This window comes from Podarcis liolepis (genome assembly GCF_965112155.1).
Source record: "Podarcis liolepis genome assembly, chromosome: 6".
In the NCBI taxonomy this organism is placed as follows: Eukaryota; Metazoa; Chordata; class Lepidosauria; order Squamata; family Lacertidae; genus Podarcis; species Podarcis liolepis.
The window spans coordinates 93,735,575-93,752,200 of NC_139559.1; the positions used below are offsets into that span (position 1 = coordinate 93,735,575).

Here is a 16,626-nt window from a genome sequence, read left to right on the forward strand (position 1 = left end):
ATTCCAGGTCTGCAAAGCTTGACGACCTTCCTGGAAATCTGAAAGCACAATGCAGAATTCTGCCTACCCAAGCAGTGCTTAGGATTCCAGCTGTTGTTGGACTACAACTCCCATTACCCCAGATGGGATGTTGAGAGTTGTAGTCGAACAACAGCTGGGGACCCAAGTTTGAGAAACACTAAGCAAGTGACTCATAAATTCATTCTTTTTTTATTTGAATTTTCTTAGCTTTCATCAAGACCCCACGGCATCAGTTACTACCTGTGGCTGCATTTTCTTGACAGCAATTGGAGTTGCATTGGTCACGAAGCATGGAGACCTCCCTCTCCAGCATCTCAATCCTGCTCAGGAGCTCTTGTATGTCCCGGGAGGAGGCGGTACACTTGCAAGTCTGTTTGGGGAGGTTTATCCTGTGGGTGAAGGTGACCTGGCTCTCACTGTCTGAGGTCTGTTCGGTGTATTCCGTCATCCGGTCATCTTCTGAACTCACCTCTGGGTCAGAGGAAGCCTCTAGGGATGTTGCGCAGAGGCTGTCCAGAGGCACATTTATGTTGTATATATGGCTGAAGACCATGGGCTGGTCTTTGATAGGTGCCGTGTAGTTGGTAAAGCCCCCTTCAGCGTCAGTCACCTGTCTCTTGATTCTCTCTGTCATCACTTCCAGGCGGCACTCGAAAGGTCTGAAGATGGACCCTAGCAGCATTAAGTTGAGACTGACTAGAATGTTCCTTAGAACTGCATGTTCACCATCAGCCCCCATTTTCTTAGGGAGGGCAAGAAGCTTCTGTCCCAGCGCTGGAAGGCAGGGTTCTAGTGGAACCTGAAACAAAGCACATGAGGGGAATTTATGAGACCAGTGTTGGGAGTAGCTCCTAAGAAGATATGATAGATTTGAGGCTGAAATCCTTTGCACAGACAGTAGAAACATCTATGCATGCAAGCATAGGAGTGTGTGTGTGTGTGTGAGAGAGAGAGAGAGAGAGAGAAGGTTGATTGGGAAGAACCAAGCAAAAATGAACAAAACCCATCAATTTTCAATTCAGTTACAATCCACAATTAGGAAAAGTGAAGGGCAACAGTTACAACTATTATTGCTGACAATTAGTATACCTCTAAGTGCTTGCAAAGTGCTTTACAGTCTTAAGAAAACAATGTTATCCTCACTTTCCTAGGAGTAAGCCCCATGAATTAAATGAGATCTCCTTCTGAGCAGAAAATATAGGATTGTATGATATGTTCTCAGGGAACACATAGGCCACACACTGATGTCACAGCACCATGCAGCTAATTAGCTTTACCCATATGATGACATCTCTGAGGGCAAAGGGAGGATGGATGCTTTAACTGAGATTCCTGCATTTCAGGGAGTTCGACTAGATGACCCTAAAGTTCTTTTCCAACTCTACAACTCTGTAATTCTGTGATTTTATGAATTACTCACTTGTGTATGTCTTAAGTGAAGTTTTTTTTTTTTTACTTTTAAAAACGTATCACTGCACAAATAGACATTTTTTTAACAGGAAAGACTTCCCTTAACAACAAAATCAGGGGCCCAGGCGGCAGCCACCCTCCCTGGCCTCCAATGCCTCAATTAAAGCCTAGAGGAAGACGTCATGAGATAGCTCTTCCTATGGGGCTTTTTCTGATCTGTAAGTGCAGCCAGCTGGGGAGGTTACAGAGCGTAGGAGAAAGGTTTAATGGGAAAATGAACACCCACAGTTGCATCTCAGTGATAAAGCGAGTTCAACTCTACACCCCCTGATATTATATGAAAATGAGGCAGAAAAAAAGGAACAGGTGAAGAAAGCTTTCACTAAATTAGAGGAGAGATTTCTGAACAGCTCTAGATTAAGGTGATCGTCTTGCCAGATTGCTTGGAGGTTTCACCCCCCCCCACTTTAGTTCTGCTCCGTTGGCAGCACTTAGGTTTCGAAGGCATGGCTTCTGAAAAGAGCTAAACTAATAAGTAACCTTGATAATGAAACAGTCTGCTTAAAAGAACAATTCAACCCTGTAAAGTTAATTGCATTCACACTTACCCTCTCAAACATCAGTAGTTTGATGTTCTCCAGCAGTAACTCAGTGGTATTGGTCTGATGCTCTGAAGTGTCTAAAGCAGCACTGCTGGTGCAATGAGCAATAATTTACTCCAGTTCGCTTTGGTGCATCTGTACAGACCACGATTATGTACCTTGTATCTGAACTTACTGCTGGAGAAAGCTGCAGCTGTTTGAGGTGGCAGGTGCAGCAGACACACATTTCCCCTTCCTTGCTCACTGAAATAGCTCCACAGACTGGAACATGATAAAGAACTTAGCAGTATTGTGCTGGAACAAAAATAAGGATCCCTACTTTGGTCCCACTGCAAAATGCTCTAATGTACAGGAAGTTGAAGGACCCTCTTTCACTGAGACCACAGAGATGCTTAGAGACCTGAGACTGAAGAACCAGGAGCCACAGAGAGTGATGAATAGGATGTGCAGGACCCAGGAGCCACTTAAAAGTCAAGGCTGTCCGAATGATAGCCCAAGACGTGTGAGCAAGCATGCTCTTAAGGAGGCAAAGCTGTAGCTTTGCGCTTCGATGCCTCAAAGTCAACAGCAGAAACACCTGCCACCTCAGGTGAATGTTTACAGGAGAGCAAGGGACTTGGGTGGGTTGTGTGTTGACAGGGAGAAAAGTGTAGGAAGGGTGGCTCCCGGTTTGAGAGGGCTCTAGGCAGGGCACCTTCTGGTGGGCTGAATCTGTTGTTGGACCCTTGCGATGTGATGATGAGGGCATTCTAGGACATGTTAGGCCCAGCTGCCCAGTGTTCTTTTTTGAGAAGGGGCAAGGCACGGGTCAGGGGATGGTCCTGCCAACTGCCCAAGGATGCCAGATGCTGAAACGAGTCCCGAATGTGGCTTCCTTGCTGCAGAAATCTAAGGTCTATTTCTCACAAAGGGCTTCTCCATCTTGTCCCACCACTTTCCCCCAGGGAAAACCGCTCTTTAGCCCTCAATCAAAATAAATAATACTTTCCCAGAACCCCGTGTTACTTTTTTATTACTATCTCCAATGATTGTTACTTACACTGAATATTAATATTCGTACCGGAGGCGCAATCCATTGTCACCCGAGGCAGAGACAATGGACAGGCCAGCGACAAATATTCAGTGTACTGATAATTAGTAATCATAAAAATTCTTATGGTGTCATGGGAAAGTATTATTTAATTCATAACAATTTTATACTGCTCGACTTAAAAAAACAACAAACCCTCAAAGGGGTTTACAAAGAGAAAGTATCTGGAATTAAAACCATCTCTCTGTCCTGAGAGCTGTTTCCTATATTACCACTTAATGTTATTTGTTTCAAGGAACCTGTGATTCAACCCTATTGGTTTCTGACAGTTTCCTTAGGCCTGCAAGCACCTTATGAAAGGGCTTGGCACTTTGTAGTCTTAGGGGGCCAATAGTTTAATGGAATAATCAACTGTGAGTTCTTCCTCCCTCCCCACAACCCAAGTAGGTAAGGTTCTATTCTGCATATATTAATCATCACTGATGAAAGAAAATAATGAAGCGATGAAAATGTGACTTGTGATTGTTTGTTCCAGGCAGGAATGTGCCATTATCTCAGACCATGTAATATTCCCCAGAAACACAGCACTAGTTTGATTGAGGGGCTCCTGCAGCGGCAGCCAGTGCATTAAATATCATTAAACTACACTGCACAATCTTAGGTTTATTTACGTTTGTGTTCAGGTCGCACAGATATTGCTTGTTAAAAGTCATTCCACCCCCCACCGGCACACAGAATAATGTGGTAAAGTGTCTTTATTTGCAACTGGGCAACTTTCCATTTTGGTATTGATTTGCAGTCTCTGGGTGGTAAATCCAGACTTCATGGGCCAAATTCCTCCTGCAGCATGAGCTCTTTTCTTCAGTGTAGTTACACCAGTGCTAGATTAGACCTGCAGGGTGTTTTTTTAAGTCTGAAGGGGCCTGTTTTGGAGGGGGGGGGCTGGGAAGGTGCACATTGATCACATTTCACTCCAACACGTCTGCCTTAAAAATCACAGCAGAAAGCCTGTGCCCGACAGACAGACAGTTGTGACTCTAGGCTAAGGGAGTCTTATTATTCTTACTGCAGCCCAGGGGTCAACTTGACTGCCTATTGCTTACCTGCTGCTGGGAAATTTGTCTTACATTTAATTTTCATTGGAAGAGTAGTTTATGGAGAGTTCTGTACACTCTGAATGCAGTTCTTTCAAAGAAAAGTAACTTAGAAACAGGTGTTGCATTTACTGTTTTTCTGCAGCAATTTCATGCTATAGTGCTTTAGTGGGAGCTGGCTATTTGCTTTTGTTCTGATAGCTTGCTGTAATTACTATGTTTGAATTTCCTCTCCTTTTGTATGAGTTTTTCCTCTTCTTGAAGCTAAGGATGGTTAGCCATACTTTACTGCAGGAAGGCACATCATGCTCGGTCAAAATGGTGGTTGATCCCCCCCCCCTTGACTCTCCTATCACTTGTGGGGGGATTATTTGCACATTCAAAGCAATATAAGAATCCCTAACTCTGAACTGACTTTATTTCCCCATGTCATGATTTGGCTACTACATAGCTGTCAGGGAACTGACATCAGAGCAACAGGAGAAGGAGAGGCTCTCCGATTCTGCAGGGGAAGGTACCAGCACAAGGGGGAGACGTAGCTTGATTGATAGAGGGGGAAGGAAATCAGCGTAACACCAAGGATCCAGGAGAGCAAATGGCAGAAGAGGTGGAAGGGCTCCGGGATTCTTCCTTGGAAGTCAGTGAGGAGAGCACTGGTCCTCCACTACCCACGCCCTCCCTGCGCAGGAGACTTCCGCGCAATGAGAGGCGGAGACGATTGGGTGTCAAACAGCTTTTATGCTGGCAAAGGTTTAAGAAACGCCCACAGACAGATTCTGCTAGCGACTGAGGCAGCCACGCTGAGATGGGCTGTGCAGTCAAAACGGTTTAAACTATGCAACCAAGCTTCCAAACGGGAAGGTTTACGCACGAGTAACTCCCAACCATTACAATAGCCAAATCTGATCAGCGCAGTAGCATTGTGCACAAGTTGTGGGGATTTCACTGTGCCTATATTTGTTGGACAACATCCCAAAATATAGGTCACTACAACTGTTCCTCAAAGGCTGGACAAAAGACGAGAGTCTCAACCTGATGGAAAATACACCCAGTGTCAGTGCTGACCTGAACTCAGGGAGTGAGTGCTTTAAGTGAGGCATTATACAATGGTGTAGATGTTATTTGATCGTTTTACGTAGTTTGATCTGTTATAACCCACCCTGGGACCATAAGCTGAAGTGGGGAATGCATATATGAATGGATAGATAGATAGATAGTGATTGTTATAATGCTTATTTTGGGATCCATCAATTGCTTCCGAGCAAGGGCAGGGTGTTTCAGGGAGCAGGAAAGAAGCCCTCTACAACCTGGGCTATAAGAAAATAGCAATTTATAGCAGAAAACAATTACAAGGAACTGAATCCAGCACTGAGCAGTTTTGAATCTAGCACAGAGCAGCAACCCAAACGAGTAAAAAAGATATACAGTACAAGTTTATTTAAAATATGACAAGCTTTTCAACTACATGAACTTATTTGGTCTTTCACTTCTGCTAGCTGCTGTCCAAGTACGCCATGGCCCAGGGGTGCCGGGTTGAGTAAAATATTGGGGGGGGGCAGGTAAGCCCCCCTGCATAATTGATCACATGATGGGGCGCACCCACACCATTTGAATGGCAATGCCCATAATGTTTTTGTGGGGGCCTTGCTCCCTCAAATGTTTTATGGGGTGGGGCGAAGGGACCCAGCTCCTAGGAACTGACTCCTATGCCATAGCCTTGCTGAAGAGGGTGATGTTCTAAGTCAGAGGGACAGGACAAAAGTGAAGAAAGAGGACCTAGCATGAAGGGGAAAGTCTGGCTTTCCTGCAAATAAAGTTGGTGTTACACATGAGTATTCTTCTTATGGTGATCTAGCATCAATTTGTGGACACTGAGCTCTGCCTGGTGCAAATGAGGTGCCTCTAGGCCCATTGACTTTCACGTTGTCTTTCATTGGCGTCCTTTATCTACAGGGGTGTAATTGAGAAATTACTCATCAGTAACAAAGGGTAAGCAACTGCAACTACACACAAAAAGGCCAATGTTCTTACTACTTAGCCAGACTGGCTGGGTATTTTAAAGCGTGAAACTATAAAATGATCAAGGATGGGGAGAGCTGCAGCTAAGTTTTGACTCTCCCTGTCCCATCTTTGTCTGTTCTGACACAAGCAGTCAGAAGCCCCAGATTCTCCTGGAATGAGTCCATGCTGTACCTCCTCTGTTGTCAGCATTGACCCAGTTTCCAGGAAGATGCAATTTCCAGAAGAGAAGAGGCTGGCAGGATGAGGCCCTTTGACCCTCTCTTGCTGATCCAGTTCTCTCTCACCAGCTCAGGTTCCCACAGCCAAATCCCCCAGACCCATGTTTGCAAAGAAAAGATATGCACAATAAGAATGACTCTTCTGTGGACATTTGGTCACAATTGTTTAAAAAACTGGTGTACAAAGGATACACGCAGTCAACAATACCCTTGTCATATACCTGGGGTTTCCTATTAGTGTGATCACAGGCAGAGGGAGATATGGCAATGGGAGGAGGACTGGCAAGGTAATGAGGTGAGTGAGGATTAGATAGTTAAGAGTCTTCCCCCTCTCTGGTCCCCATCCCATCCATCAGGGGTTAGGTTTTTCTGTCAGCCAGTCTTCTAGCCTTACAGTACTGCTTTGTAATGCCAAGTCAGGCAGCACCATAGTAAATCCTCACTTGTTCATGATTTGGATGGGTGAACTGGGTGGAGTGGATCTTACCCAGTGCTGCCTGCCTGAGCTTGTGGTAGAGCACCAGCATCAGCGTTGAGGCTTGGAAGAGGGGACATTGCTGTCATCCTTAAAAATTCCAACACTACCACCTGTCTGCTTTGGGATTTGAGTTCTTGTACCTGATATTGAGTCAGGGAGTCAGAACAGGGATGCTGCGGATATCAGGACACACTTTACAGCAGTAACATGTGAAATTGCCTTGTATAATTCATAACTATTTTCTGTTCCTTGCACCCATGGGAAATGAAGCATCTTCCTCTCCCACAGCCTCCTGCATTAAAACAGCTGTTTACCAGCTTCTTACCTTTTGCAAAAACCCACGACCTGCCTGAAAACATGCTGAGCGATTGTTCAGTGGCGTCTTCAGCACTTGCAGGGTAGTTATCTTAAATTTCTTTAGAAATTATGGCTGTACTTTGCCTCTCTCCTTAATTGGTGAGTAATACCTGCTGCTTGAAGTGACATCTGTGGATGCCATTGCCACCTCTGCTCCATGGGAGGCATGAGAAACAGATTTCAGTTCAGGGAGTGGAGCAGCGTGGGTTGCAAGTGACGGGCTCTCATCCAGAGTGCAGATATTTACAAACCCGAGAGCTTCCCATGAGAGTGGGAGCTGTTTTGTGGATAAATCTACCAAATCACAATGTGGCTCAGTTGCTACGGTAGTCTGTGGGCTGTGTATATGGTTGTCCGAACTGATAAAGTTTTTTGCTTTTTAAAAAATGGGAAAGACAAGGGGGTCAAACCACCTGCAACATGGAACCCATTTTTAATTTACACAATGCATGCAATTGTTTTCCCCCTTCTGTTTCTCTCGATGAAAGAAATAAAAATGGCAGTGCTACTGCTGCTACCGAGCACAAGGCATCTGTGGGGCCTTCTGTGAGATCTGGAAACCAAGGACCTAACCAAGGAGTGCCTAACCCTCCTTGGCCCTGGTCCTCTTTACCCTTGGCCAGCCCTCCAGTGGGTGTGGCCACCAGGAAGGTGCCTTGTGCTGAGTTAGCCCATTAGTCCATCTACCTCAGTTTCATCTGGGCTTACTGCCAGTAGCTCTCTAGGATTCCAGGCGCCGTTCTTTCTCAGTCCTGCCTAGAGTTGCTGGGGATGGAACTTGGGACTTTCTGCATGCAAAGCAGAAACTCTGCCACTGGGCTATGGCCCACACTCTTGTATGCAGATGGAGGGAGATGCTCACATGGGCAGAAGCACCCACAGACCCTTCCTCCCAACATGTTCTCTGTAGGTGAACTGAGGAAGGGCATGGACTGCAGTCCCTCCAAGTGTTCCCATTTTCCAGGGACATCCTTGATTTAGGGAAGCCATCCTGGTTTCTGATTTGATCCTAGAATGTCCTGCTTTTCCTTAGGACACCCTAAAGAAGAAATGTTTTCATTGGAGAAATGTTGGATGGTATGATAGGATGTCCCTATTTTCACTGGAAGGTATGGAGTTATCTGGCCCCCCAGCCATCTGAAGGCAATCCTGTAAAGGGAAGGGGTTTTTTAATGTTCAATGTTTTATTATGTTTTATTATTATTATGTTTTTAAAAATATTATGATGTTTTATTATTATTATGTTTTTTAAAATATTATTATTATTATTATTATTATTATTATTATTATTATTATTATTATTATTATTATTATTATTATTAATGTTGGAAGCTTCACAGAGAGACTGGGGCAACCCAGTAAGATGTGTGAGGTATAAATAGTAAAATTATCATTATGGAATGGGGTGTCCCTATTTTCATCGGATAAATGTTGGAAGGTATGTGTACTGTCCTCTCTCTGCTCACCAACTGATGGATCTGAAGACTGGAGAGGGGGTGACGTGTACCCCCAGGCCTTGTTTTCTTCCCTTTTTGCTGCTGCCATAATTGGTGAGGGCTTGGTGGGATTTAAAATTTGCTGGGGTGGGGGCTGGATCAGGACCCTGACCTGGGAGTTAGCCACCCCGGCCTAAAACCTAAAAGTGTCCCTGAAATTATTTCAGTCCAGTCTGCAGTGTTGAATGTCTCCCCGCGATAAATGGTTCCCCTACAAACAGAAAACTAAGCAGAAGGATTGTAGCCACTTTTCTATGTGCAAGATTTCTCTGACCACAGGGGAGCATAATTATGGGACTCCTGCACCCGCAGCATGAACAGTTTGCCCAGGAGTCTCTCCTGAATCTCCAGACCAGTGTCTCTGCTCTCATGGTAGTTGAAGACTCCAGACAAGCCCTACTGACCTTGGATTGCTTACCTGGCCCCAGGCAACAGCCGAGGTGGGAGTGCATGAGAGACTCATTTGCAGCAATTGCTTCTGAGGAGCCCCATGTGGTGCAGAGAGGGTTACAACCTGCTCTCTGGCCCTTCCCTGCCTGCCTTTTCATGTTGGTGTGTAAGGTGCAAGATGGCAACTGTGGCTCTCTTAGCCAGCTCAGCAGAGACATTTCAAAGCTAGCCTTGCGCATTGTGAGGATTATAGACTTTGGCGTAGATGTGTGAATATGAAATTCCCCTTGCTCCTCTCTCTCAGGAGTTGAATGCGTCTCTGGTTCAATAAGAACAGAAGAGTCACTTTTTTCTTTCTCTTTTTTTTTTTTTTTGGAAGAGCAAACACAGATCGACCAGCGGAGGAAATGAGAGAGTGAGAGAGGGGTGTGCATATGGAAAGATGGATGGATAAAAGGCAGAGATAAGAGGCAGAGGGAGAGAGAAACAATGCAAGGCTAGAGAGAATTCAATAGCGCAGAAGGAGAGATGTGCTGCAGAAACAAGAGATGCCGGGATAGAGCGGCCACTGACAATATATACATTAGTTAACAGTCACATAAATTAGACAGAGAAGATAAAGTAACTTGATAAACAGATACTTTGGGGATCTATACCACATTGCCAATCCAATCCGCCTTATCAATATAATTATCATGGCAACCTTCGGCAGCCAAGGTAATGATGTCCTGTGGTAATATATAAGCACCAGATAATGGACTCTCCCCACTGCTGCTCCATTTTGATACAGTGCTAATTAGGTGAACTGGGGCTGTCATGCAGCCGGTGGACTCGCGCAACTCAGCTCTGCTCCACACTCTTTGTTCTTGCAGAGTCTTTGCTGCCAAATGAGAATTGCTTCAGTCTGGAACTTTCTATTCACAGCACCAGGGTCCTAGGTTTCCTCTGCCCACAAGGGACATTTCAAAGTAAGCGGAAAGGGATTTGTCTTGCAGTACCAGCTGCATTAGGTGTTGCACAGTGGCCAGGAAAGGACGTGAGTTAGGAAATTGTACCTCAGTCATGCAAATAACGTCTTTCAGTCGTGTGCGTGTTTGTGTAATTAGACAGGGCCTTAGGCTGGAATCTTAGCCCCCAACCCTTGTTGCTAGATTCTAAGCCAGATTAGCCTGGAGAAGAGCCAAATTCAGGCCACTCAGCAGTGCCACAACAGAAAATGAATTTATATCTACCCCTTACTGCGAGTTGGCCCCAGTCAACCCGCCCTTTTCTTTGCCCTGCTGCTTCTGCCTAGAATTTAGGGTTACTCCATTAGAAAACCCACTATTTTGGAGGATTTAGGGCTCGTCCACAATTATATTTGCTCCTCATTTCTAGGCACAGGTCTGAACTTTCTAAGTCTGTGTCTGAGCACTATTTTTTGCCTCACTGCTTTCGCCAGGAAAACCCACTCTGAACTGCAAATTTCTGGTTGCTCCAGTTCAGCGGTACAGAGCGGGTTTTCCTGGGTTAAGTGGCAGGGAAAGTGTGGACCTGTGCCTGGAAAGCATAGGGTGAAAGATAAGTGTGGATGAGCCCTAAGCTCCATATTTACATTATGGGGGATGCTAGTAAAACCTACCTACCTTACAGGAACATGTGGTATATGAAACACTTCAAATACTTGAAATGACCACCAAAACAACAAACCACAACATCCCCCCCCCCACTTCAACATAACACAGCGCACATCCCAAGCCAAGGTCACCAAGTCAATTGAGATGGCACCAACCAAGGAGATGGTGAATGACAAAGAGGCCTCAACATCTCCCCATGATGACAACTGCCCAACAACAAAAAGGGACCCGAGGGAAATGGAACTGAGACTAGCAGAACTATTGAAGAACACAGTGAATCCCCTGAAGACAATACAGTGGTACCTCGGGTTACATACGCTTCAGGTTACATACGCTTCAGGTTACATATGCTTCAGGTTACAGACTCCACTAACCCAGAAATAGTGCTTCAGGTTAAGAACTTTGCTTCAGGATGAGAACAGAAATTGTGCTCCGGCATCGCGGCAGCAGCAGGAGGCCCCATTAGCTAAAGTGGTGCTTCAGGTTAAGAACAGTTTCAGGTTAAGGACCTCCGGAACGAATTAAGTACTTAACCCGAGGTACCACTGTAATCAGCAACCTGAACTCCAAAGTGGAGACTTTCACTGGCACCATTTCCACTCTAGAAAAGGAAAACTAGATGCAACTAAAACAAATAGAGCAACTCCGAGAGGAAAACACATGTCTGAAAAATAAATTAGCTACCCTCAAAATAGGTGAGGAAGCACAAACTACCCAATCACCATCCTTCAGCCCCATCCTAACCACAAACCAACTAGCTAGAAAGAGTCTCTTGGAAACTCTCCAAAACTTCTTTAAGGACAATGATGTGAGTGACATAACAACTACCCTCTTCTGGGACACAATGAAAGCGGTCATCAGAGGATCCTGCGTAAAGGAGAGGGCATCCCTTAAAAAACAAACATCCTCAAAAATTGGCAATTTAGAACAAGACATTACAACCCTCTAATCACAGCACAAACAAACAGGAACAAAAAACCCTCCTTAAACTTATAGAACAAAAAAGAAGGGAAATTGACTATCTAGAAATCAATAAAACAATGATTAACATCCTATACTCTAAACAACGCTTTTATGAATATGGAGGGAAGAACTCCAGACTATTAGCAAACAGCTGCAGGAAAAAAAATCACTCAAAAGAAGAATACACTTTGTCACTAAAAAAATAAAAATGGTAACATAACATCCTCCACCAAAGACACTGGAGAGCCAGTGTGGTGTAGTGGTTAAGAGCAGTAGATTCGTAATCTGGGGAACCGGGTTCGCGTCTCTGCTCCTCCACATGCAGCTGCTGGGTGACCTTGGGCCAGTCACACTTCTCTGAAGTCTCTCAGCCCCACTCACCTCACAGAGTGTTTGTTGTGGGGGAGGAAGGCAAAGGAGAATGTTAGCCGCTTTGAGACTCCTTAGGGTAGTGATAAAGCGGGATATCAAATCCAAGACATAACCTCAGAATTTGCTGAATTTTATGCCAATCTTTACACCTCCTGCAACCCACCTGAACAAGAAATCAGAAGATGCCTAGCAGGGCTGACCATGCCAACCTTAACTGCAGAGGAACAAGAATTCATGAACAGCCCTATCACCCCAGAGGAAATAGATATGGTCCTCAAAAACCTGAAACCACCCAAAGCCCAGATGGCTATAAGCAGAATTCTACAAAAAATTCAAAGAACCCCTGATGCCTTACATGACCTGCCTATTTAACAACATCATAAAAGGGGCCCCCATCCCCCAAACCTGGACCTCTCACAAAATAGCCTCTATCCCAAAACCACTCCAAGATAGCCTCAAAATAGAATCATACTGCCCAATCTCTTTGATAAACCAAGACTACAAGATATTCACATCAATCCTGGCTAACCGCTTATAAATCCTCCTACACAAACTAATCGCCCTGGACCAGGCAGGCTTTGTCCCTGGTCGAACCATAACAGAGCCCATTAGGAAACTATTGAATCTGATAGAACACAGCAAAACGACCAAACTCCCACTGACAGTCATGTCCCTAGCCCTTGATTGCTTAGAATAGAAATATCTATTAGCAGTATTAACTAACATAAAATCTGGCCCCAACTTCCTACAAACCCTCAAACAATTTTACTCCCCAGCCTCAGCAAAATGCAGAATTAACAATATGGACTCCAATACCATAGCAAACCAAAGAGGCACAAAGCAAGGATGCCCACTGGCTCCCTATTTATCTTGGCCCTAAAAAGGTAAAGGTAAAGGACCCCTGACAATTAAGTCCAGTCGCAGACGACTCTGGGGTTGCGGCACTCATCTCGTTTTACAGGCTGAGGGAGCCAGCGTTTGTCTGCAGACAGTTTTTTCGAGTCATGTGGCCATCATGACTAAGCCGCTTCTGGTGCAATGGAACACCGAAACCAGAGCAGTGCACGGAAATGCCGTTTACCTTCTTGCCGGAGCAGTACCTATTTATCTACTTGCACTTTCTGGTGTGCTTTTGAATTGCTAGGTTGACAGGAGCCGGGACTGAGCAACGGGAGCTCACCCTGTCACAGGGATTCAAGCCGCCAACCTTCTGATTGGCAAGCCCAAGAGGCTCAGTGGTTGAGACCACAGCACCACCTGCGTCCCTTATCATCTTGGCCCTAACAATCCAAAATCTTAGAGCAGACAGCTTTATTGGAGGTGGGCAATCAGAGGAAGACAGACTGAGATTGGGCTGGAGGCAGGCTGGGGTTCAGAAGGTGCTCAGATGACTAAAGAAGCCCCCACCCCATGTTGCTGGACTACAATTCCCATCAGCCCCAGCCAGAATGGAGAGCACCATGTTCTCAATATATCGATATATAGGTTGGCAAAAGGTTAAAGGGGTCCTGTAATCTGAAAGGCGATTCAATATTTCTAAATATTTAAAAACACTGAAATGAAGCATAGTTGGTGCTTGGCTTGTGCTAAAGTTCCTGTGTTTGTTGTGGGAGTTCTGCAGTGCTAATTTTTAAGAAAAAGAGGCACCAGAACTCACCATCAATGCCTCCCTTATTCTCCTATAATGGCAATGGCGCCCACCTGAGAGGTGCGGACTTCAGGCTGAAAAAAAGCCCTGGAGTTCTGACTGCTAAATGGTTCATGAATTTTGCTAGTTCTTCCTAAGGACCTGACTGACTTGTTTGAAAAAGAATTTGTCTTGAGGACAAACTCTTGCTATGGTGTCATCAAAGAAACTGAAGCTCAGGTCTTTACACCAGATGAACAGCAAAGCCATAATCTTTTTCTGTATGACTGAAAAACAAGAGCAGGTTTGTTTGATACAGAAGTGGTGGCAAAATGCCTCAAAGGGCTTGACTCACAGTGTTTCCAGCTCAAAATCAATACTGTGGAAAAGGGCATTTATCTCTTTTTCCAACACTCTCGCTACCCCTGCTTAGGCCTTAGGCTTAATTGATGGAATACCTTGTATTAATAAACTCTCAAGTCACTTCAGTTGCTGATTAACAATTTGTTAATCAGAACCAAATGGCTCCTTGGGTAACAAGGGGATATTGGGCTTGTGGGAGAGATATATAAGCACATTATCCTTGCATCAAGACACTGTGCTGGAAGAGCTTCAAATTTGCTGTGAGCTGATAGTGCCCTGACAGTAAACATAGGTTATGAAGAAGCAAGGTGGCCAAAACTGTGTGCTATTCTCTTCTGGTGTCAACAAGAGTTGTTGATTCATGCCATAGCCTAGAAACCAAAAAACTGTAATACCATCTATCTCTCATCATGCAGAAGAGCCTTCAAGGTACACAGTATATTACATTTAACTGGGTAAATGCCTACTGGAATTTGAAGCAATAATTCCACAGGAATCATTGGGCACACAGTCCAAGAGAATGCAATTTTGTGCAGCCTTTACTGAACTGAACTGAAGGGGAACTGCACAAGACCACCATTGAGTTTGCTTGTTTGCTTTTTATTTATTAAATAACTGCTCCACTGCAGAGCTCTTAGAAAGTTTATAATAAAATGCAATAAATCTTTCATGTTGGGGTAGTCCAATATTGTTGGTGCATGCTGCAATTTTCTCCCTTTTAGAACTGTCACTGAATTTTGCCTCAAACAAAATTTGTACTGAATCTGGAGGGTTTTGCTCAGATGCAGCATCCATCAAAATGTTGAAGGTGGTTACAGTTTGGGCTCTAACAATTCAAAAGCAAACAACAGAGAGAGAAACCGTAAGATGACTGCATAGATGTTGTCTTGAATTTGTGACCGCTCAGTCGTATGATTGTCCAAATAACTTTAAAAAAGGGAACCCTACTAAAAATCTTCCCTTAAAAAAGAAAAAGAAAATTCCCCCGGCTACAGGTTCCTAATAATAATAACAATTCAATTCAATTTATATGCTGCTTAAATGTTAAAATGCATTTCTCAAACTTCAGAGCCTGAGCAGGCATCCAGGTGTTTTTCTAGTGCCATGGAAAGTTTTCAGTAAGTAACAGACTAACCAGATCTTTATAACTAAAAATGCCCACGACTTTCTGACTATAATTAAGCAGTATTAAACAGGGACTCAGGCGTATGACATGCGGAAGGTTTTTTGTGCCAGATGCCCACTAATTCCTCCTCCTCCTCCAGCGCCACGTCTAAGTCCTTTTCCCACTTGTTCGTTTAATTAGTTTTCTTCGTCAGCTTTCCCAATGGAATGCATTTCACAATCTCAGGTATCAGGCCCTTGGATCCAATTCTATCTGTTGTAGGCAGTAGGCAGGTGTTTAAATCTCATGGGATCTCTTTTAGCTTCTGCAAAGATGTCGGGGAACATAACAAAATGACACATTTACAGGAAATGCAACACTGGGATTTTATCTGGCTTCACCTTACTTAGCATTCCCCCCGCCCCCTGAAAGAAACGGAATGGCATCTTTTTAAGCCTGTTCATCTTATGTGTGTACTCCAGATACCAAAAGTTCTCTTTGCAGTCCCAGAAATGAATAGTGAATGGGTGATAAAAGAAACAGATTCCTTCTCCAACCCAAAGTTTCAGTATGTGCATTTCCTGTCATCACTGTGACTTTCACCTAGAGCAAAATTAGGGGATCCATTTAAAGGGTGCTGATTAAGTGAAGCAGCTTTAGGAACAAGACCACCTTGGCAACTGTAGAAGTTGCAAGTGTCTTGATAAGATTAGTGATTTTTCCAGGGATGTTTCATAAATCCCTGTCCTTCCATGGATTTCTCCCTAACTGACAATTGGTGGCCGTTCTGCTCAGCTGCCCGCAACTCCTGCCACAATTCCCTAAAGCTCTGGAGGATGGGGCAAAATAAATATCCTGGTGTTTCTGGAAGAAATCAGAAATAAAACCGGGGAGAAGAAAGGAAATAACTTTTTACAAGAGTCTTTTAATGCAGGTACAAAAAAGGAAGAAGCTGCCAACACAGTTATCTGTGCACTGCTAGTGCTTAACTGACACAACAGAATCAACCAATCAGAAGAAGGGGGAAAACACAACAAAAAATGGCTATGATCAAAATAGGGGCCTTTCTCACAATCAGCTGGACTATTTTTATCCATATCAAATACTTTTGCTCTAGGGAATGGGGGAATACACAAGTGCATCAAGTAAAGAATGTCCGTAGCCAGGAGCAGTTTGCTTATTACCATGTAAGTCATTTGCTCAAAATGCTTGCTTGTAAGTGGTGCCATCAGTCACTTTGTGGCACACACTGCCTCTGCCCACCGGCGGCTGATCCCCAAAGGAAAGACACAGACAACATTCTCTGACGCCTCTCTCTTTACCATTTGTCTGTGTGCCTTTCTTTGCTATTAAAAATATACTTTTGGAATGAGCAGTGTATTAATTGGGATCATTGTTTTTGCTTCTAATAAAGATGAGAGTTCTCCAATTAAGTTAGAGCAAAGGTAAAGGACCCCTGACA

General features: G+C 44.3%; 1 protein-coding gene across 3 annotated transcripts in view; it reads right to left on the reverse strand.

Annotated features, from left to right (window-relative positions):
• TNR (tenascin R) overlaps positions 1–16,626 on the reverse strand; it is a 392,290-nt gene that overhangs the window by 76,788 nt on the left and 298,876 nt on the right. For all 3 annotated transcript variants that reach the window (XM_083507034.1, XM_083507032.1, XM_083507033.1), the window contains one exon: positions 262–820. In XM_083507034.1, coding sequence (XP_083363160.1) covers positions 262–760 — 499 coding nt within the window. In that variant the 5' untranslated portion in view covers positions 761–820. The remainder of the gene's footprint in view (positions 1–261; positions 821–16,626) is intronic.